This window comes from Tamandua tetradactyla, chromosome X, assembly GCF_023851605.1.
Source record: "Tamandua tetradactyla isolate mTamTet1 chromosome X, mTamTet1.pri, whole genome shotgun sequence".
Classification (NCBI taxonomy): domain Eukaryota; kingdom Metazoa; phylum Chordata; class Mammalia; order Pilosa; family Myrmecophagidae; genus Tamandua; species Tamandua tetradactyla.
The window spans coordinates 131,225,032-131,249,959 of NC_135353.1; the positions used below are offsets into that span (position 1 = coordinate 131,225,032).

A 24,928-nucleotide genomic window follows, 5' to 3' on the forward strand; every position below is an offset into this window, starting at 1 on the left:
ATGCCAACATGTCAAAAGCATATCCCAAAAATAAGCTCCAAGTTGGACAGTGATTAATGCTTTGGTTGCTTCTTGGTTCAACAGTATCAGATCTTGTTAGATATCTAAGATCCTAAAACTAAAAAGTAAAGACCAGGAGAGAGAGAGTCTACAGATAGAATGTAATTTGTCTTATTCCTTTGTTGTTTTAAATTACCCATCATCTTTAAAAATTTAAAGAGCTATTAGAAAAAAAAGCACATAATGTAGATGTATAATATTAAGTAGAATATTACAAACTCAAGAATACTAAGAATTATTATCAAAGGTGCCATAAAAGTTAAGGTTAACATAGAGGCTTAACCTTCCCTCTAAAACCACATAAGCCACAAATATTGCAAAGAGTTAGAATTCCACGCACAATGTAGGTATAGAATGGAAAGGAGAGAGCAAAAGATATGGAACTCTAGCTCCTGAACTACTAGGTCCTGCTTTAAAAATAGAAATTTTTGGCATCCAACAGAAACCTCTGACTATGTTTAAAGAAATATGAATACTGGCTAAATATTTCATGATACAGGCAAGATTTTAAAACTCTGTCCACAGAAAGATGAGCATACATTTAAGTATTTTACACTTTAAAATAGTAGGAATAAAGAAGAAATTAAAAAGTGGATGCATTTGGAAAAAATTAAAAGCTGACTTATTCACTTCTCTAAAATGGCAGAGAGAGAGGAAGAGGGAGAGAAAAAGCCACAGACAGAAAGAAGCCCTTTTCTGTCATACTTGTGACAGAATACCTAATCTATAATAGCTGGGCAGTAAGAAATTAACTTCACATGACAAATGTACTCTTCAGCAACACCACTTTTGCCTAAAATATTATACACAAAGAACTCTACATAAGCCTATCAACTCCCAATTGTAAACAGCATGTTTGTGACTCATGAACAAGCACCTGATATAAATTTACCTCTAAGCATTGTTTTAGGTACATATCACAAGAGTAAATGTTTCTCTGCATTATCATTCCATCTCAAAAAATGATAAAGAACAGCAAACCAAATCCATAGGAAATAAAAGGAACAAAGAAAAAAGGGTAAAAAGCATTCAAATAAGAAAAAAAACATCAGAGACAAAAGTTGGTTTAGGGAAGAGTTTAACGAAACTGATAAACCCTAGAAAGAGTGATCAGGAGAGAGAACACAAACTAGCAATTCCCCTACTTAAAAAAAAGTTGGATCTGCAATTATAACCCTTCTACAAATAAATCCACGCTAGATGGTTTCATCAGTAAAATCTTCCAAACACTTAATGAATAACTGAAATTGTAAATTTATCTACAGAACAGAAAAAGAATAATTGCCCTATTAGTTTTGAGGCCAGCATAAAACCTTGATACCAAATCTACTGTCAAGCTCTTTACAAACATTTCACTTGATCTTCATAACAACCCTATGGAAACAGTTATACTATCATTATTCCTATTTTAGAAATGAAGAAATTGAGGCTTAACAGTGATATAAATTACCTAGAGTTATAAAGCCAGTATGGTGCAAAGCTGATTTTAACACAAGCAATATGACAAGTCCATGCTCTTAACCATACTGAATAACTTAATACTTATGCCCCAGAATTCACACAGGGCTTGAATACTTAATATTAATGATGGCTGAAAATATAACACACCAGAAAAGGAAGAGCTGTACATACTCAAGCATCACCATCTATAGCACTTGAGCTTTCTTGTTATTGTGTATGTTCACCTTTCTTAAGTAAAATGTAGACAAAAATGGTAATGTATTTCACAAATTGTTCAGACAGGTTCCATCATTTGTACCCCCATAGTACACATACCATCATAATAACTTTAGTAGTAATTTCAACATTTTACCTGATTCTGTTGGAGGGGGGGCTGGGACTGTCCATCTGGAGCCTGGCCCTGGCTGTCATTCCCTCCTACTGGAGAGCCACGAGTCGTGGCTGTCATACTCGACACAGGGCAGATCTTTGCAATTTTGTCTGCTTATGTAGTTGTCTTAAGAAAAGAAATTATAGTCCACTTATAGAAGATGAAGTACCAGCATATGTCAGTCTTAAAAAGCTCCAAATCAAGAATAAACCATCTTGCAGAGAGCATTGCATAACCTACAACAAAAAAAAGCATATTTGTTTTAGACAAACAAGAACATGAATTAAGAAACTGTTCAATCTTTTATATGTGCATAACCAACAAATCTATCAGAGGTTTGTAAAAACAAAGCAAAAGGTGAAATTTCGTTGATACATTCCCACCCCCATGGATTGATTCTATCTAACATGCCACCAGATCAAGAACCTTCCACACCTACAGTTTTGCCCAGAACAGTCCATATTTGCCTAAAAATTAAATATATGCACATAATCCAGAGATGGGGCTCTAACTTATTGGCTCTCAGAGGAAAAAAGAAAAAAGGAAGAGTTTTTCCCACAAGCATTTGCTAAGGTTTCATTTTTAAGTTTTCTAATCATAATCTGGTTTAATACATTTAAAGATCGAATATACAACATAATATATAAGACATACCTAAGACTCTGTATATAAGAGACATACCTAGAGCTCTTTGCTTCAGTAATATTAATATTCAAATATTTATCACCAGATACTTAGGTGAGGAAAGGACCACATTCGTAAAGCACAAGGTTTCCAAGTACTTACCCATGATTCACTTGATTCTCACATCCAGTCTATGCAATACAGAAGGTAAGTATTATTAACCCCATTTTATAAAATTAAAAATAAAAGCAGCAGGTAATTTGTGCAGAAATTTGAATCAGATTGGAGCAGAAATTTGAATCAGATTGGCTGCAAATGTCTGGAAATGGATAGAGGTGATGGTAGCACAATTATTCTGAGTGTATTATGGGTGATTGTGATTGAAAGGGGAGGCTTAAGGTTGTGTATGTCACTAGAAGGAAAGCTAGAGGATAAAACAGTGAATCCTGTTATGAATGATGACGGTGGTTAATAGTACAAATGTAAGAAAGTTCCTTCATGAATTAAAACAAATACACATCACTACTACAAGGTGTTATGAATAGGGAGGTTTATGGGGGGAAATGCACCTAATGCAAACTATGTATGAACTACGGTTAGTAATATTTTAATATTCTTTTATCAAGTGTAACAAAGGTTCCAAAGCAATGCTAAGTGTCAATAATGGAGGGATAAGGGGTATGCGGGGGGGGGCGGTGCGGCAGCAGGTATTTTCAGAGTGATGAATATGTTCTAAATTTGATTGTGGTGCTGAATGCACAGCTCTGTGATTATACTACAAACCACTGATTGTCTATTTTGGATGGATGTATGGTGGGTGACTCTATCTCAATAAAACTGCTTAAAAAAAATAAAAAGAGCAGCAGAGACTTGCCCAAGTTATATAGAACCAATTCTGATCTGACTCAATCTAAGTAAGACCCTTTCCTACCACTTCCAAAAAAGTAAAGGATACTTTTTATCATACAAAAAAAATACATTCTGGGTGGAATAATGAAGTAAATGTAAACAACAAAACGATAACATTATTAGGGGAATATGTTTAAAACCTAGTTGTAAAGCATATATTCCTCAAAAAAAAAAATCCAGAAGCATCAAGGAGAAAGCTAACAGATTTGTTTCTGTAAAAATTAAAAGAAAAGGCAAGCAGAGTAGAAGAAAATCTGTAATTTATATGTCAAAAACATTACATATAAATAAGAAAAAAGGAAAAACAATTTGGGAGAAAAAAGTAGGCTAAACATGAAGGGAAAAGTCTCAGAAAAAGAAATACAAGTGAACAAGAGTAAACACTAGGGTGGGCCGCGGTGGCTCAGCGGGCAAAGTGCTTGCCTGCTATGCCGGAGGACCTCGGTTCGATTCCCGGCCCCAGCCCATGTAACAAAAACGGAAAAACAAAATACAATAAAGCAAGAAAATGTTTGGAGATGTTTCCCTTCCTTCCTTCTATCCTTCCTTCCTTCTCTCTGTCTTTCCTTTAAAAAAAAAAAAAAAAGAGTAAACACTAAATAATAATAGTATATAATTTTTAAAAAAAGAGTTTTCATGTGCTAGGCACTATCTGAAGTACTTTAATCTGCACAACAAAGGGATGCAGTAGGAGTTATTACAGATAAAGGAAGGCAGAGAGAGCTAAGGTAAACTACCTATACCAGTACTAAGTGGCAAAATGGGATTCTTAACCCAGGGAGTCCACAGCTCTCAATTGCTGTAGTATACTTTATTCTGAATCTCAATGGTAATCATGAAAATGCAAATTGTAAGAAAAATTTTTTTCTTTCACTAATCAAATTCTCTCACACGCACAAAGCTTAAGACGGGTAGTATCAAATACTGGTGAGGGTAATAAGCAGAAAACTTTTAAATATATATGAATCAAAAGATAGGATTAAGCAGTCTCTCACTTTTGTTTTCCGTTTTAAACACAGCTACATTTTTAGGAGTTTTACGTACAGTAAATAGTTTTTAAAACCTGGAGAAATAAGCTTGTCTATCAACATTCATTAGCCATTTTGGGTTTGAATAACTTTTTTTACCACTAAAAATGTTAGCTAACCAATCTAACTTCATTCTTCTCTACTTCAAATTTGCTCCATTTTCTTCATTTTGTCCCCCAACATGGGCACATGACCTCAAATACCCTCCTCCAATGGGTAATGCTCCGATCATCATCATCCCCTCAATCTCTTTCTACATGGTTTTTTTTTCTTAGCCTATAAATATTCTTCAATCTCCCATACTGAAAACCACCAATCTCTGCTTTTCCCTTTCAGCAGTCTTAAAAAGAATGTCTGTCTTCCCTTTCAGTTCCCTCTCACTTCTTCCATTCTGTCATCTGGTAGAATCTACAGGGTGCTTTAATCTACAGGGTCATAACTGAAGTCCATGGCTGGGTTTGAAGATTAACTGCTCCGAAATTACACGCAAAGCTTTGTGCACATATGTTATGTGCACTTGGGGGTGGTGGGGAGGACTGGAATGGGGAGGAGGTCTGGTCTACAGATCATCAATGCTCTACTTATTTTCACAAATCAAATGACTGCTTCTCAATTTTCATTCTGATTGACCCTATTCTCAGCATTAGACCCAATTGGCTGCCACTTTCCTTCTCCTAAGCCCTTCTTGAAACTTCCTTGAACTTCTTTAAGCGTCCTTGGCTCATACATACATACATCGTTTTTCTTCTGCTTCACTTTATTGTGTTTCATAGATACTGCACTTTTTACAAATTGAATGTTTATGGCAACCCTGCATTGACTGAGTCTCACTTTGTTTCTGTGTCACATTCTGGTAATTCTTGGAATATTTCAAACTTCTTCATTATTATTATACCTGTTACGGTGACTTGTGATCTTTGATGTTACTAACACAATTGTTTTGGAGTGCCACAAATTGTGCCCATATAATTCAGTGAAATTAATAAATGTTGTATCTATTCTGACTGCTCCACCAACTGGCTGTTCCTCGGTCTCTCTTCCTCTCCCTTGGTCATCCCTATTCGCTGAGACACAACAACACAGAAATTAAGCCAATTAACAACCCAACAATGGCCTCTAAGTGTTCAAGTCTTCAAAAAGAACAGTCACAAGTGTCTCCCCTCTCCCCTTAAATCAAACACTAGAGGTGATAAAGCTTAGTGAGGAAGATCAGTCTGAAGCCAATCATAGACTGAAAGCTAGGCGTCTTGTGCCAGTCAGCCAAGTTGTGGATACAAAGGAAAAGTTCTTGAAGGAAATTAAAGTGCTACTCCAGTGAACACATGAATAAGAAAGCAAAACAGCCTTACTGCTGACTGGAAAAAGTTTTAGTCCTTTGGATAGAAGATTAAACTAGCCACAACATTCCCTTTAAGCCAAAGCCTAATTCAGAGAAAAGACCTAAGTCTCTTCAATTCTATGAAGGCTGAGAGAAGCAAAAAAAAAAGGGCAGAAGGAAAGTTTAAAGCTAGCAGGGCTTGGTTCATGAGGTTTAAAGAAAGAAGGCATCCCCATAACATAAAAAGTTCAAGGGAAAGCAGCAAGTGCTGAGGTAGAATCCGCAGCTAATTATCCTGAAGATCTAGCTATGATACTTGATGAATATGGCTATACTAAAGAACAGATTTTTCAATGTAGACAAAACAGCCTTTTATTGGAAGAACTTTCCGAGCTAGAGTAGAGAAATCAATGCCTGGCTTCAGAGCTTCAAAGGACAGGCAGATTCTCTTATTAGGGGCTATCGCAGACCCTGGCTTTAAGTTGAAGCCAACGCAAATTTACCATTCTGAAAATCCCAAGGTCCTTAAGACTTAAATTCTATAAATGGAACAACAAAGGCTGGATGACAGTGCATCTTTTACAACATGATTTACTGACTATTTTAGGCTCACTGTTGAGACCTATTGCTCAGAAAAACAGATTCCTTTCAAAATATGACTGCTCGCTGACAACGCATCTGGTCACCCAAAAGCTTGACGAAGAAGTACAATGAAAGGAATGTTGTTTCCATGCCTGCTAACACAAAGCCCATTCTGAAGCCCATGGATCAAGGATTCATTTCCACTTTCAAGTCTTATTACTTAAGAAATACATTTCCTAAGACTACAGCTGCCATGGTTAGTGATTCCTCTAATGGATCTGGACAGTCAATTGAAAACCTTCTGGGAAGGATTTGCCATTCTAGAGATCATTAAGAATATATGTGATTCGTGTGATCAACATTAACAAGAGTTTGAAAGAAGCTGATTCCAACTTTCATGGATGACTTCAGTGAGGAAGTAACTGCAGATGTGGTGGAAACAGCAAGAGAACTAGAATTAGAATTGAAGCCTGAAGATGTGATTGAATTGTTGTCATCTCATGATACAACTTTAATGATGAGGAGTTGTGATACTGATGAGCAAAGAAAATGGTTTGTTGAGATGGAAACTACTTCTGATGAAGATGCTTTGTGATAACAAAGGATTTAGAATATTACACAAATTTAGTTGATAAAGCAGTGGCAGAGTGGGAGGACTGACTCCAATGCTGAAAGAAATTCTACTATGGGTAAAATGCTATCAAAGAGCATTGCATGCTACGGAGAAATCTTTCATGAAAGAGTCAATCAACATGGCAAACTTCACTGCAGTCACAGCCACCACTCCTTCAGCAACCACCACTCTGAGCAGTCAGAAGCCATCAATACTGAGGCAGGACTCACTACCAACAAAGCGATTATGACTCACTAAAGGTTCAGAGGATGATTAGTTATTTTTCAGCAATAAAGTATTTTTAATGAAGGCACATACTTTTTTTTATTTTTTTAAAGACATAAAGCTACTGCACACTTAATAGACCACAGTATAGTATAAATATAACTTTCCTCTGCGTTGGGAAACCCAAAGATTCGTGTTACTCGCTTTACTGCACTGGTCAAGAATTGAACCTGCAATATCTCCAAGGTATGCCTGCATAATTCTGGACTCCAGGTTTCCTTTCCTTTCTTCTTTTCAAAGAGGAAGGAGGAGGGTGATGTTGTAAAACTAAGATAAAAATGTCCACTAAACAGTTCTCAGTGTGAAATTGCAGCAAAACTTAGGGGGTCTTGAAAATACAGCTAATTACTTACACAAGGGTGGAAGGAGATGAATTATTAGCATCACGTAGGAGTTTTTAAAAAATAAACACAAACTTCACCCCTACCACATCTTTCTGAGAGTGAGGAGGAATAACACTCTTGGGTTGAGGCAGCACAGTATATTATACCCTGAGTGGGGCAAGGCAAAAAGTTTACCCAAAGTCATGGCAATTTATACAGAAATTGGGTCATTTGTTCTATAAATTAGAAAACTGAGGTTCTAAGAAGTGACTTAACCAAAGCACAGGTAGAAAATAAGACAAGTCTAGAATTAATGTTATCATCTTGTCTACTAATGCAACACTACATCTCTTTAAAAAAAATCTTTCCCACCAGAATTATTCTGTACTGATTATTCCTTTGCTTTGCAGTCCTTTGGCATTTGGAGAGCATCTGAGCAAAATCACCTTAAAATTATATTCTCATGTTCTTTTGTTTATGCTGAGTACCACACTATCTATACATATCTCAACTCCATCTACAAAAAATTTCAAAAGTATTTGGCAAAAGTCAGGGGATATGTCCACCAATGTTCATAGCAGCATTATTCACAATAGCCAAAAGATGGGAAAAAAGCAAGTGTCCACCAACAGACAAACAGATTTTTTAAAAAACAGCATATCCATACAGTGGATTATTATTCACCCATTAAAAAGGAGTGCTGATACATGCTACATGGATGAACCTTAAAAACATTAGGCTAAATGAAATAAACCAGAAATTAAAGGCAAATATTGTATCTTTCCATGTATATGAAGTATCTACTTTAGTCAAATCCATAAGAACCAAGGAGATTAGATGCTACCACGGGCAGGATGGAAGGGGAAGTTTTTGCTTAATGGGTAAAGTTTCTGTTTGGGGTGATATGAATGGTGAGTATTTCAGAACAGATAGAAGTAAAAACCTAGAATTGTGGAATTGTAACCCATACCAAACTCTGAGATCTGTTCTGCAACTAATTGTTGTTCTGTGCTTTGAAATTTATTGCTTTTTTGTATTTATGGTATTTTTCACAAAAAAGAAAAAATATCACTTGTGATAAGAAAATATTTATTCCTTCTAGCCTCCAATGTTCTGCAGCAGCTAGAAGGAAAAATCTGAGAGAATACTATGATAGCCAATGACAAACTCTGGGATCCATCCTGTAACTACTTGTTGAAGACTGCTTTGAAAACTATTGCTTTTTTCTTTTCTTTGCTTTGTGTATATGTTACATTATACAATAAAAAGGTAAATAAAATAAAATAAAAATGAATGGTGGTTGTGATGGTTATGTTCATGTGTCAACTTGGCCAGGTTATTGTGTTCTCTAGTTCAGTTAAGAAAAAAAAAGCACTGGTCTGATTGTTACTGTGAGAAAATATTTCATGGACTTATAATCATCAGTAGTTTGAATGCATCCAACAATGAAAGAAGTCTCATCCAATCAGCTGGAAGCCTTAAAAGAAGTAGTGAAGATTTCAGCGATCAGAAGGGAGATTTTTCATCTCAACTTCAGCCAGCTTCTCCTGGCAAATTCATCAAAAACCTTTACCAGAGTTCTCAGCTTACAGCCTGCTCTACAGAATTTGGACTTGCCGAACCCACTGTGTCAATAATATTTACGTATTACATATATATGGCTATAAATATATGTGTGTATGTATGTACATCCACCCTGTTGGTTCTGTTTCCCTAGAGAACCCTAATACAGATTTTAGTACCAGGACTAGGGTGGCTGATTCCTCAGGGTAGACCATTACAGATTTATCTGGCAAAGACTTAGCAGAATCTAGGGTTTCAATGTCCCTACTGTACTATTATTATTAAGCCATATGTCCCCATTCCAATTTTCAGGATCCCATTCCATTCCAATATAATGCCCTCATTTTAATAGCAAACACCCTGCAAAGCAGGGAATTCCATTTATGTTATAATTCTGCCACTCACAGAGTCAGATTTTCTTTCAAGGCACACATAGAACCTTGCATGTCCTTCATGTGGCACTTCAATTGGGAATTTGAAGCCATGCCAACTATGCCACGGACTATCAGCATCATCTTGATTGCTGGAATAGAGTCATTAGTGCCTTTGAATCTAATCAGGTTAGAGAACCATCTCTACTTCAGCCAGCCAGCTTCTCCTAGCGAATTCATCGAAAACCTTCATCAGAGTTTCCAGCTTGTGGCCTGTCCTACAGAATTTGGACTTGCCCATCCCCAGTCACCAACTCCTAATAAAAAAAAACTCATATTTACACTATACACATCCACATATATTATCTTGCTAGTTGTTTCCATAGAGAACCTTAATACAGTGGTGATGGCAATACAGCAGTGTAAATGTAATTAATGCCACTGAATTGTGCACTTAAAAATGATTAAAATGGGTGGGCCACAGTGGCTCAGCAGGCAGAGTTCTCGCCTGCCATGCTGGAGACCCAGGTTCAATAGCCAGTGCCTGCCCATGCAAAAAAAAAAAGATTAAAATGGCAAATTTCATTTTATATAAAATACATAATACGTTATCACAACAAAAATAAAGTCTGGGGATAAATTATTCTAGATCAAGGCAGATAACCAAGAACTATGCCTTTAAGCAAAATAAGTTCAAGGTAAATGGAAATAAGGTGGCAGCGTGTTCAACCCTTTCCCCCAAAAGACATTTTTCTCCCAGATCACAGAACTAAACCGTCTTCTGCTTCTTTGTGGATATGTAACTGAGAAAGCCTCAAACTGTTTGTCATTCCTATTTCTTACATAGTCTCATCTTTTGGGCTCTTGGTTTTTCTGTTTCTATTACTTCTGCCAAATTCTCCACATTTCTTGATTTCTAATACTGATGGGCAAATTTTATTATGGGCATGAATGTCAGGTCTTCATGTAGCATAAGCATATGCTGCTCTATTCTGCTATTTTAACAGCCATCTTCTCTACCATATAAGAATTTGATACCTTTCCCTTACTATGCAAGGTTGCTAGATTAAGAGCAAGAATTAGGTATGGAGCAAATAAAAATAATTTCTGTAACTTTTGTTCAAAATTCCAGCTCTGTCACTTACAAGTTGCCTAGTTTTAAGACAAGTAACAACCTCTTTCATTCTTTTTCTAGGCTTTTAAACCTGAGAATGCTATCCACAAAAATATCGTGAGAATTCTATTAATATAAATTATCTCATAAGTACCTGATGACACAGTTATTCTGAACAAATGTAATTTTCTTTTCCTTTTCTATAATATGCTTGCTATTCAAGGTTCTAGAATATTTAAGAAACAAATTTCAAAACAAACAGCGTTTTCAGATATAATTTGGAATGGTTTGAGTGCAAGAAAAAACATTCAAAACAGATATGCCATAGTAAGTTATCCAAGAATTAACACTGCTACTCTTCTTAATAAATTCCTTTCAATCGAAGCGGGGAAAACAGTTGGAAAATTACATTGTTTTACTTGATTTGAAAAGCAAGGCTCTAACCAAGCCTGTTTTATTTATTTATTTTTAAAGCATACCTACCAGGACTAGATCAAGCCTTCTAGTTAGTATCCTACACACAACTGAGCAACTCAGTTATTCAAATAATTTTAAAACTGATAAAATAATCACTTTCTACAGGAAAGCTCAAATTCAACAAATCCGTGTGAAAATTTACTGCACAAAATGAAATTTGAAGTTTTATTTAAAAAAAAAATAAAATTTATTGTGTAAATAGCTTTTTCTGTAATGGTCACTGTTCTCCCTTCCCTTCATTCAGATTTAATCTGAATGCAAAATACAACAAAAATGACAATGCTAGATTGCCTTTAGAACACACAAGCATTTTTCCATACTGAAACAAGCATCTCAACATCTTCCAGGACGGAAAAAGCATCACTTTTAAACTTTACCTAAGTAGAGGTTGGTACTATGTGACAAGTTGAACCTAAACTCTGCAGAACTGAATTTCTCTAACAACTTTTAAGTCAGAGAACCTTAATACTAAAGAAATCCCTCAAGACAAAAAGAATGACCCTTCTCTATTTAGTCATTATTCCATCTTTGCTCAAGCATTCTCCATATTCCAGAACCACTCTTTTCTTTTATATGAAAGTCTACAGAACGATACCTTATAGCACATGGAAACCCTCTAAAAACTCCATATATATGATCCTAGGACACTTAAAGAATTCCATCGCTTAATAAACCTTTGTTTTCTCATCCGAAAAATAAAAAATGTTTAAATAAAATTTCAAATCTCAAATCAGGAAAATTGGACCTCCATTTGGAGGTAAACAGGAAGATGCCCACCTCACACCTCATACAAAAGTCAACTCAAAATGGATCAAAGACCTAAATATAACAGCCAAAACTATCAAACTCCTAGAAGAAAATAAAGAGAAGCATCTTCAGGACCTGGTGTTAAACAATAGTTTCTTAGACTTTACAACCAAAGCTAAAGTAACAGAAGAAAAACAAAGATAAATGGGACCTCACCTAAAAACTTTTTTTGTTTCTCAAAGAACTTTTATCATGAAAGTAAAATGACAACCTACACAATAAGAGAAAATATTTGGAAACCACATATTCGATAAAGGATTAATATCCAGGATATATAATGAAATCCTTCAACTTGAAAACAAAAAGACAAACAACCCCATTTAAAAATGGGCGAAGAATTCAACAGATATCTCTCCCAAGAACATATACCAATGACCAGAAAGCACACGAAAAGATTCTCAACATCATTAGTCATCAGGGAAATACAAACCAAAACCATAATGACATACCATTTCATATCCATTAAAATGGCTACTATTGAAAAAATGGAAAATAAGTTCTGGAGAGGATGTGGAATAATAATAGGAACACTCATTCCCTGCTGGTGGAAATGTAAAATGGTGGAGCCACTGTGGAAAACAGTTTGGCAGTTCCTCAGAAGCTAACTATAGAAATGGTGACCCAGCAATCCCATTAGTAGGTATATGCCCAAAAGGATTGAAAGCAGCAACATGAACAGATATCTGCATGCCAATGTTCATAGTGGCATTATTCACAATTGCCAGAAGATGCAAGCGACCTAAGTGTCCATCAACTGATGAATGGATAAACAAAATGTGATATATATATATATGTAATGGAATATTATTCAGCATTAAAAGGAGTGAGGTCCTGGGCGGGCAATGGTGGCTCAGTGGCAGAGTTCTTGCCTGCCATGCCGGAGACGTGGGTTTGGTTCCCAGTGCCTGCCCATGCAAAAAAAAAAAAAAAGAATGAAGTCCTTATACATGTGACAACACGGACGAACCTTGAAGACAACATGGAGAGTGAAATAAGCCAGACACAAATATTATATGTGATATATAATCACTGGTTTGTAATACAATAAGCAAAATCAAGAGTCAGAATCTAGAATATAGGTTGACCAGGGAAAGGAGTGGGGATAGGGAATGCGAAGTTAAGGCTTAAGTGGCACAAGGTTTCTGTTTGGAATAATGGAAATGTTTTGGTAATGGGAGTACTATATTGTGAATATAATTAACAGCACTAAAATACGTATCTGAATGTCACTAAAATGGGAAATGTTAAGTTGTATATATGGGAACAGAACATAAATTTAAAAAATCCATGGATCCTGGGATGAGCCAGAACCCTGCATCATGGGATCGAGAAAGCCTTCTTGACCAAAAGTGGGAAGAGGGAAATTGGACAAAATAAAGTTTCAGTGGCTGAGAAATTTCAAACAGAGTCGAGAGGTTATTCTGGAGGTATTCTTATGCATTATATGGATGTCCCCTTTTTAGTTTATGGTGTATTGGAGTGATCGGAGGGAAGTACCTAAAACTGCTGAGCTGTGTTCCAGTAGCCTTCATTCCTGAAGACAATTATATAAACATGTAACTTTTACAATGTGACTGGGATTGTGAAAACCTTGTTGTCTGATGCTCCTTTTATCCAGGGTATAGACAGATGAGTAAAATATAAGGATAAAAAATTAATAATAGGGGGATAAAGGGTAAAATATTGGGTAGACTGAAGTAACTAGTGATCAATGAGGGGGGGGCAAGGGGTATGGGATGTATACGTTTTTTTCTTTTGCCTTTTTATTTCTTTTTCTGGAGTGATGCAAATATTCTAAAAATGATCATGGTGATGAATACACAACTGTGTGATGTTATCGTGAGCCAGTGATTGTATCCCATGTATGGACTATAACTATGTGTGAAGATTTCTCAATAAAAATATTTTTCAAAAAAATCCATGGAACTACACTACACAGTGAACCTTAAGTTAAACCATGGAGTATAATTAATATTACAATTATAGAAATGTACCATCATAAATTGAAACAAATGTTCTACACCAATGCAAGGTGCTAATAATAGCATAATATATGGGAATCCTGTATTTTATGCATGATTGTTCTATAAACCCACAACTTCTATAATGGGGGGGGGGGGAGGTCCCGTCAGCATCTACTCTGCGCCACATCTTGTTCTAAGCATTTGAGAATATAATATGGCAGTGCACAAGACAGGCAAATATGTGTTCTTGTGGAACATTACAGACTGAAGACAAAGACAAGAAATAATCAACAGTTAATTTCAGCACCCCAACAAATATTTTCTTTGCTGGACATAAAAATGAGTTGAGTTTCTTAAAAAAGAATTTGATAGCTCATTCTTAAATTCATCCATGAAAATTTATCTTGTGACTTTTACCCATTCTGGTTTTATATATGAAAATCAAAGGAAAAACTACTCAAAATTATTTTTCTTACTTTCAAATGCCTTCCTAAATTTAACAAAAATCTATAAATTTTGTATGTGTCTTAAAATATTTGACTTTACCAGAGGCAAGAAGCATAACTGCAAAATACAAGCTATACTTTTTAGCCTTTGGGCATTAGAACCACACTACTTTTGCAGATCACTATAAAATGAAAAACTTTAGCAAACTTAAAGCTAATTACAACTCTAACAATCTGTACATTATTCAGTAGTGAATATGCTAACATATAGAGGACTGAAAGAACTTACATTACAGTGATTTAAAATGCTCTCAGCCAGCTGCACAACCAACCAACAAAACCCTCAAATGCTCTCCCTTTCCATCTTCATCAATTCAATCCTACTTTTATATGTCCAATGTAATTTTTACTACTTACTCCCACTCATACCACTTCTAACTTAGACTCCTATATTAACAGCATTCTGGCCAGTCTCCATGCTACCCATCAGTTTGGTATACCACATAAATTACTCTTGCAACAGTTTCCATGTCTGAAACCTTTAATGGTTTCTCACTTTCCACTTGTTATGGAAAAATTATTCAAGGTCATTTACAATCAGCCCACTTATTTTTTCAACTGTCTCTCATTTTCCAATTTCAAATTGATGTACCAAAATAATGCACCTCAAATATTAAATAAAAGTTTTCTTATTACCAGTGATAATGTTAGCTAACAAGTGTCTACTTTGTTCTAAGCACTATTCTAAGCAAACTACATGCATTAACTTACTTAATCCTCAAAAACAACCCTATTATTAGCCCCATTTCAAAAGTGAATATGGGAAAAAAGTATTTAAGCCCTATAGCCTTCTATATTCTGGGGCAGCTAGAAGGAAAAATATGAGAGGAACATATGGCAGCCCATGACAACTCTGGAACCTATCCTGCAACCACTTTTTGAAAAGTGCTTTGAAAACTATTGCTTTTTCATTTCTTTGCTTTGTATATATGTTATACTATACAATAAAAAAGTTAAAAAAAAAAAAAGTATGCTTACAGTAAAAAGAAAAACCAGAATAGTGCAAAGAAAAAAGTAAAAGTTCTCCCCCCATATGTTATATAAACTCTGATTAAATTTTTAACCCCTGGTGGGGGGGGGGGGGGCAGCGCGAATCAACTTGCCATAGATGTATGAGTCTGTTTCTGAACTTTCAATTCCGTTCCTTTGATCTTTATTTCTATCTTTATGCTACCTTTTTTCTATCAGCACCCACACTGTTTTGATTACTGCAGCTTTATAGTACAACTCAGAATTGGGAAATGTGAGTCCTCCAACTTTGTTCTTTTTAACACTGTTTTGGCTATTCAGGGCCCCTTGCAGTTTCATAAGAATTGGAGGAATGATTTTCCCATTTCTGCAAAAAGAAGGCTGCTGGAATTTTGATAAGGTTGCAATCAATTTGTAGGTTGCTTTGGGTAATATTGTTCTCTTAACAATATCAAGTTTTATAATACCACACACATGGGATATCTCCGTATTTACTGAAGTCTTTAATTTCTTTCAACAGTGTTTTGTAGTTTTCAGTGTATATCCTTGGTTAAACTGGGTATTCCTTTGGATTTTCTAGAGGTATAGTGTAATTTGCAAATAATTCCTATACTTCTATTTGTGTCAACTTAACTAAAAATATATTAGAAAAAAAAGTGAATAAACTGAAGCACAGAGAACAGACTATCAAAGTCATAGAATCAGATTTAAACTCAAGCAGTACAACAATCCCTGTATTCTACAGTTTTAAGCATCATGCCATAATTTAAAATGTTGAAAAAATAAGGGCAGTGTGGGGTAAGCAGAACTACCACCTATCTTACTACATCCCCATCCCTCTTTATCAAAATACTTCTGATACAGAAACCAATTTTTTTAAATGGATTTTTCACTTAATCCATAATTCTCCCATGTTAAATAATCTTCTACATCATGAAGTGGCTACATGCCACATAATTTTCTTCTAAACCACAACAGCTCTATTTCTAAGAAATAGAGCATAATCAAAAGTCACATTATCAAAACTTACATTCAATGGGAAGACAAGATTCCATGTTAAGGAATTTGAAGTACAGCAAGTTATTCTTAATAGCTCTTGAGTCCATAGCTATAAACCCAAATATCCCTAAGCAATTTTCAAACCAGCCTTTGCTCAAAGGTAAAGGCCTTTCTATTCCTAGCTTCACCAGCACTGCTATTATCATTAGCACAGGACATATTTTTATCACACATTATGATAAATTATACACAAAGCTAGTCAAAGCAGCTATATTAACCACAGGTTTTTATCCCCAAGTGTGATACTAGCTCTAGGCACCTTCACAGACAATCAACAGGCCAGGCTAATGCAAATTAAGATGTCTAATTAATCTTTGTTAAATTCAAATATGTTACTTAACCTAAATGCCTATAATTCTATTAATACCACTATTAAACACACAGTTCTAATTTTTGATGCTAAATCATTCTGTATGTTGACTAATACTTCCTATGTGTAACTTCCTTGAACAATCACAACAGAACAGCATCTCACACCTGAAATTCTTCATGGCAGCAAAGATTTATTCACGTAGAAATGCTCAGTAAATTACTAAATACTCTTATTCAAAACTTCTCCATACTAAGTGTCAAGTCATATGTACACATAAGGGTACTGAAAGCTTTTACATGTACATAAAAGCTTCAGTACATTTCATTATCCTTTCCAAGGCATTCTCAAACACTAATTTTTAGCTGTGGTCAATGTGAGTAACTTTAAAATAACTCATGATACAGAAATTACTTCTGGAATGGTGGCATCAGAAGGTCTACAGACTCTCTACCCAGCAAAACCACCATAACTGGCAGAAAGAAGAAGAATTTATTCTAGAAAATTTACCATTTCTCAGCTAAGAACAGTCGAAGTTATGGCATTTGAGCCATGACCAGCTTCCCCTCCCTCCCTCTCTCCTCCTAGTTCAACATGACAGACACTCCACTCCTGATCTGTCTACCAGCTCCTTCTTCCCCCGTTTCCAGTCGAGGGCTACTCTATCTCCCCAGGAGGGAAAGGCAGCCAGTTACTTCTCAGGTTTGAGTTGCAGAGGTTCTATTTCAGGGTAAGAATGGTGGAAAGATCTGAGGCTCTCTTCTTCGGCCAAGACCCCAAGTTGTGGGACAGAAGTGTGAAGCAAGGCAAAGAACACTGGGACCCCAATCACCCTTGCCCCAGTTTACTCATAGAGTGGAGGCTCCACACAGGGAGAGGCAAGCCCCTGCCCAGAACCCTACTCTGGAGCAGTGTACAAACGTTTTACCAAGGAGGCGAGCCAAGCTAGAAGAAGAATGCACTGAAGCTCTCCCAAAGTGAATTGACTTTATTTGTAAAACAGTACAAAAAAGTTCTAAGCTAAGGGTGCTCCAGAAAACAGAACTAGTTATTGTTGGTTGAGTTGTTCCCCCAGAAAATATGTTGCATCCTAAACCACCCCTAACCTACTGCTAATACTTAATTGGACATAAAATATTTGCAGAAGCAATAAAGACTAGGTCTTTCCAAACTAGGGTTGGCCCTAAATCCAATATAACTGGTGGCATTACAAGAAAAGAGAAGATTTGCCAAGATACACAAGAATGCATGTGAAGATAGAGACAGAGATTGGTCTGATGTGTCTGCAAGCCAAGGAATGTCAAAGGTTTCTGGCAACCAACAGAAGTTTGGTGAGAAAGAACCAATTCTGCTGACAACTTCATTTTGGACATTTAACCTCCAAAACTGACAGAGAATAAACTTCTGTTGTTTTAAGCCACCCAGTTTGTGGTGATTTCTTATGGAGGCCCTGGAAACTAATACACTAATGATGATAAGCAATTAAGACGCTGGTAGCTCCATGTCAGCAACAAGCTAAACCCTTAAACCCGTTATAAGTTTACCCAAGAGAACCAGGGAAAGAGAACTAAGAAAAGCTCTCCTGTGGTAGGCAAAACCCCCCAGGAAAGACCTTAAAGATTACTCCTGGAAGGCAAAAAGAATTTAATTGTAAAAGACCATGGCCCAACTGAGGTTCCAGGGCATTGTCTAAAGCAGTAGAACAATGGAGCAGCAATTAGTGGAGGCAAACATCAGCGTCTGATACCAATAGAGGCAGACAGCTCACCAAAGAGATCAGAGTCAGTGAAAGCCATCTTCTCCCAGAGTGACTGTGTGCTGCCCAAGGTTATCCCCTCTGAAGAGCTTAGTCACAGGCTGCAAGCACTGCATGCTGCAGGGCAAAGAGACTTCACTGAAATAATCTGGGCAGCGAGTAAAACCTTTAAGCAAGCAAGGGAATAACAACAAACCCAGAATACTGGGTGAGTGGGATTAACATTCAGAGTTAGTACACTCTATTATCTAAAAGGTAAAGTTTTGTGTTAAAAAAAAATTACAAGACATACAAAGAAATATGTGTGACCTATATACGGGGAAAAGCAGGCAACAGAAACTGCCTTTGAGAAAGAACCATAATTCTGGTTCCTTTTTGCTTAATAAACCCTTCTTCAATTTGTCCCTTTCTTCTTGCAAATTTACAAGCAGCAAGGAGAAATGAGGCCACACCTTCCACATTTTGTTTAGAAACTTCCACAAATAAATAACTAACTTCATCAATTACAAGTTTTACTTTCCACCCAACACTCTACAACATAATTTTGCCAACTTTCTGCCATTTTGTAACAAAGATGGATGGATTTTCCTCCAGTTTCCAATAATGTGCTCATTTCCATCTAAGACCTCACCAGAAGCACCTTTAATTTCCGTATTTCCACAGTCTCTTCAAAGCAATTTAGGCATTTTCTATCATGTGCCTTGTGCTGATTTGAAAGGATGTATGTCCCCTAGAAAAGCCATGTTTTAATCAAAACCCCATTTCGTAAAGGCAGAATAATCCCTACTCAATACTGTATGTTTGAATCTGTAATTAGATGATCTCCCTGGAGATGTAACCCAATCAAGAGTGGTTATTAAGATGGATTAGGGGAGATGTTTCTCCACCCACTTGGGTGGGTCTTGATTAGTTTCTGGAGTTCTATAAAAGAGGAAATATTTTGGAGAATGAGAGAGATTGAGAGATAGCAGAGCAGAACGACATAGCCATGAGAAACAGAGTCCACCAGCCAGCGACCTTTGGAGATGCAGAAGGAAAATGTCTCCTGGGGTGCTTCATGAAACAGGAAGCCAGAAAAAGCTAGCAGATGACGCCATGTTCATTATGTGCCCTTCCAGATGAGAAAGGAACCCTGACCATGTTCACCATGTGCCTTTCCAGATGAGAGAGAAACTCTGTTTTCGCCACATGCCTTCTCACTTGAGAGAAAAACCCTGAACTTCATCAGCCTTCTTGAACCAAGGTATGTTTCCCTGGATGCTTTATATTGGACATTTCTATAGACTTTCTGGGACTAATTGGGACATTTTCTCAGCTTTATAAACCAGCAACTTATTAAATTCTCCTTTTAAAAAGCCATTTGTTTCTGGTATATTGCATTCCAGCAGCTAGCAAACTAGAACACGCCTCAAAATTCTTCTAGCCTCTGCCCATTACTCAATTAAAAACCCACTTCCAAAATCCACAACAAAACTACCAGAGGTAATAAATGAATTCAGCAAAGGCCGGGTCACAAAATCAATACCCAAAAATAAGTAGTGCTTCCATACACTAGTAATGAACAATCTGAAGAGGAAATAAAAAAAAAAAAACATTTAAAATAGCAAGCAAGAAAATCAAATAGCTATATGGAAGAGTGTCGTAGTCAGGTTCATGTGTCAACTTGGCCAGGTGGTGGTGCTTGGTTGTCTGGTCTGGCAAGTGCTGGCCTGTCTGTTGCTATAAGAACATTACATGGACTTAAATCATGATTACACTGGCTGCATCCATAGCTGCTGCATTTGCTAAGGGGAGTGTCTCCTGCAATGTGTGGTGCTTAATCTAATCACTGGAAGGCTTTTAAGGAGGATTCAGAAGTGACAGTCACTCTTCTGCCTTCCTGCTTCAGCCAGTGAGCCTCTCCTGAGAGTTCACTGAGGACCTTCATTGGAGCTGCTAGCTTGCAGTCTTCCCTAAAGACCTTGGACTCTACATCCCCACAGTTACGTGAGACACTTTTATAAATTTTATATTTATGGATATCTCCTGCTGATTCTGTTTCTCTAGAGAACCCTAGTTAATACAAAGAGTAAGAGACACCAACCAGCCATAGCCATCTTAAAAAAGTACAATGAAGCTGGAGGACTTGCAATTCTCTATTTTAAAACTTACTGTGAAGATAATCAAAACAACATGATACTGGCACAAGAAAGACATACAGATCAATGAAATCAAATTAAGAGTTCACAAATAGACCCTCATATCTTTGGCCAATTGACTTTCAACAAGGGTGCCAAGTCCACTCTATTGAGAAAGAACTGCCTCTTCAAAAAGGTGACTCCCACCTCACACCATATTAAAAAATTTGGCCAAAATGGATCGAAGACCTAAATATAAGAACCAGGACTATGAAAATCCTAGAAGAAAACACAGGAAAGCATCTTCAAGGCCTCATGTTAGGGAAATGGTTTCCTAGACTGTACAACAAAAGCACACACAGCAGAAGAAAAATAGCTAAGTGAAAGTCCATCAAAATTTAAAACTTTTCTGCAAAAGACAATCATAAAAATAAGATAACCTACTCAAAGGGAGAAAATATTTGGAAACCACATATTCAATAAGGGTTTAATATACAGAATATATAAAGAACCCCTACAACTCAGCAACAAAAAGACAAACAACCCAATTAAAAAATGGGCAAAAGACTCGAAAAGACACTTCCAAAGAGGAGACATAAGTGGTGAAAAAGCACATGAAAAGGTGTTAAAAATCACTAGCTATTAGGGAAATGCAAATCAAAACCAAAACAAGATAATATTTCACATCTGCTAGAAAGGTCAGGATAAAAAAATACAGAAGACTACAGATGTTGGAGAGGATGTGGAGAAACAGAACACTTATTCACTGTTATAGAAACGTAGAATGGTGCAGCTGTGTGGAAGACAATTTGGCAGTTCCTCAGGAAGCTAAGTTTAGAACTGCCAGATGATCTGGCAATACCACTAATAAGTATATACTCAGAAGAATGGAAAGCAAGGACAAGAACAGACATTTGCACACTGAGGTTCATAGCAGCATTATTCACAATTGCCAAGAGATGGAAACAAAACACATGTCCGTCAACTGATGAATGGATAACAAAATGTGGTATATATAGCGATGGAGTATTACTCACATGTAAGAAGAAATGAAGTCTTGACACATGGGACAACATGGATGAAACTTGAGGACATTATGTTGAATGAAATAAGCCAGACACAAAAGGACAAATACTATATGCTCTCAACTATTATGAACTAATTACAATAAGCAAATTCTTGGAACTAAAATCTAGTGTATAGTTATAAGGAGGTAGAAAGAGGGTACAGAATGGGGAACTGATGCTCGGTTTGTACAGAATTTGTTATAAGGTTGATTGTAAATGTTTGAAAATAGATAGGTGTTGGTAGCACATTGTAAGGGTAACTAACAGCACTGAATCATGAGTGTTATTATGGTTGAAAGGGGGAGTTTAGGGCTGCAAATGTCATGAGAAGGAAAGCTAGAGGATAAAACATGGGACTGTATCACAGTGAACCCTGTTGTGGACGATGTCTGTGGTAATTGTACAAATACAAGAATGTTCCTTTAAGAACTAGAACAAGTATACGTCACTATTATAAGGTATTAAAACAGGATGGGGGTATATGGGGAAAAATACAACTAATGCAAACTATTGACTATAGTTCACAGTAACACTGTAATATTCTTGCATCAACTGTAAGAAACATACCATATCAATGCTAAGTCTCAATAATAGGGGGGTATAAGGAGTATAGGTTTTTTTAGTTTTGTTGCTGTTGTTTTGAGTAATGAGAATGTTCTCAAATTGATTGTGGTGATGAATGCACAACTCTGATAATACCAGGAGCCTGTGACTGTACATTTTGGATAAACTGTATGGTGTTTGAATAAAACTATTAAAAAAATATATATAGCACACTTTCTTGATAAAACCACTTAGAACACTAAGAATAGAAGGAAAGTTTCTCTATAGGATAAACCACATGAAAAGCCACAGCTAACATCCTACTTAATGGTGAAAGACTGAGCCTTCACTCTTAAGTTCAGGAACAAGCCAAGGATGCCCACTGTCAACACTGTTATCCAACATTGTACTGAAGTTCTTAGCAGATCGAGGACATAAGAAAAGTAAATAAAAGCATCCAAATTAGAAAGGAAGAAGTAAAACTTCCCCTATTTGCAAATATGATCCCATATATAGAAAATCCCGAAAAATCTACAACAAAGTTCCTAGACCCAACAAATGAATTCAACAAAGCAGCAAGATACAGGATCAACACGGTGAAATCAGTAGTGTTTCTATACATAACCAATGAACAAATGGAAGAATAAACCAAGAAAAAAAAATCCATTTACAAGAGCAACTGAAAGAATGAAATATTCAGTAATAAATCTAACCAAGGATGTAAAGAACTTGTACAAAGAAAACTAAACAATATTACTAAAAGAAATCATAGAAGACCTAAATAAATGAAAAGATATTCTGTGTCCATGTACTGGAAGACGAAATACATCAAGATGTCAATACTATGCAAAGCAATGTACAGATCCAATATATAATCCCAATAAAATGTTCAACAACCTTCTTTGCAGAAAAGGAAAAGCCAATCATCAAAGTTATATGGAAGGGTAAGGGGCCCCAAATAGCTAAAACCACCTTAAACAAGAGGATGAAGCTGGATAACTCATACTTTTGATCTTAAAATTTATTACAAAGTCACAGTAATTAAAACAGCATGGTACTGGCACAGAGACAGACATATAGACCAGAGAAATAGAACTGAGATCTCAGAAATCAACGCTCACATTTACGGCCAACTCATTTTTGACAAGGTGGCAAAGACCACTCAATTGGGGGAAAATAGTCTCTTCAACAAATGGTGCTCCATTTGCAAAAAATAACAAGGACCCCTACACCTCACACCTCATAAAAATCAACTCAAAATGTATCACAGGCCTCAATACAAGAGCTAGAACTATCAAACTCCTAGAAGAAAACATAGGGAAGTTTCTTCAGGATCTTGTGTTAGTTGATGGTTTCTTAAGACTTTATAATCAAAGCTAAAACAAAAAGTAGATAATTGGGACCTGACCAAAATTAAAAACTTTTATTCCTCAAGTAACTTTAGAATGAAAACAACTTACTCAATAGGAGCAAGTATCTGGAAACCACATATCCATTAAAGGATTAATATCCAGACTATATAAAAAAAATCCTTCAACTTAACATAAAAAAGAAAAGCAACCCAATTAATAAATGGGCAAAAGACATCTCCCTAAAGAAGATATGCAAATGGCCAAAAAGCACATGAAAAGATTAGCAATAGGTAAAATGCAAATTTAGGTTTCAGGCAACATAAATCTCTCTTCTTTGGGTCTCATACAGTAGATGAAGTTCTATAATACCAGCAATGTCATCCTTACCCCTGTATTCTGATTTACCTTAGTCTCTACCCAATCAGCTTCATTCTTATCTCTAACTGAAGCCTGATCTCTTGAGGTTTCTTTAACAGTTGTTGTATGTAGCAATGCTGACTTTCAGAGCTGGAGAACTCCAACTGTGAGTCTTAGGTGTCACAAAGGTAGACAAAGTTCCAGGGAGATATCAGGTTATAAGGAGAGCTTTATTTTGTTCAAAGCCTAAAGTTTCTATAGCACACAACCAAACTCGAACCGTCTGGATAGCTCATTTAAACAATCCAAATACATGGAGCCCAGAAGGGGAATGAGGGCTTTTAATTCCGTATAGCTTCATGTAATATGTGGATACATCCCAAAGTATGTTGGGCAGATAATTTTAAACTATCGAAAAAGCCCCTTGAGGGACTAGAGGAAAACCAACACTCCAATGTTAGTTTTTAGTACAATGGAAGTACTAAACTCCAACCTGGGAAATCCCAGATATTCTCTCAAACACTAGGGACTCCCAAGTTAATAAGCCAAGCCCTTGAGCTTAAGGCTTGCTCTTATGAAGCTTATTTCTGTAATGAAGAAGCTAAGCCTACCTATAATCTTGCCTAAGAGTTACTTCCAGAAAATCTCTTTTGTTGCTCAGATGTGGCCACTCTCTAAGCCCAACTCTGCAAGGAAAATCATTACTCTCCCCCCTACATGGGACAGGATATCCAGGGATGTCAGTCTCCCTGGCAATGTATGTGGGACATGATTCCCAGGAATGAGCCTGACACTGTGGGATCAACAATGCCATCCTGACCAAAAGGGGGAAAAGTAATGTAACAAAATAAGGTATCACTGGCTAAGAGAATTCAAAAAGAGTTAAGAGGCTATTCTGGAGGGTACTCTTATGGAAGTTTCAGCTGGATACTGTTAATTCCCTGGATTGCCACACTCTAACCAACATCATTCTTGTTAACCTCAAAGAACACCCAGGACTGTATCTGGGAACCTACAAAAGCT

The 24,928-nt window shown here is 36.5% G+C and overlaps 1 protein-coding gene across 5 annotated transcripts in view; it reads right to left on the bottom strand.

Moving 5' to 3' along the window:
• The window catches only part of USP9X (ubiquitin specific peptidase 9 X-linked), a 180,188-nt gene that overhangs the window by 113,204 nt on the left and 42,056 nt on the right, over nt 1-24,928 (bottom strand). For all 5 annotated transcript variants that reach the window (XM_077145755.1, XM_077145756.1, XM_077145759.1 and 2 more), the window contains one exon: nt 1,874-2,127. In XM_077145755.1, coding sequence (XP_077001870.1) covers nt 1,874-1,969 — 96 coding nt within the window. In that variant the 5' untranslated portion in view covers nt 1,970-2,127. The remainder of the gene's footprint in view (nt 1-1,873; nt 2,128-24,928) is intronic.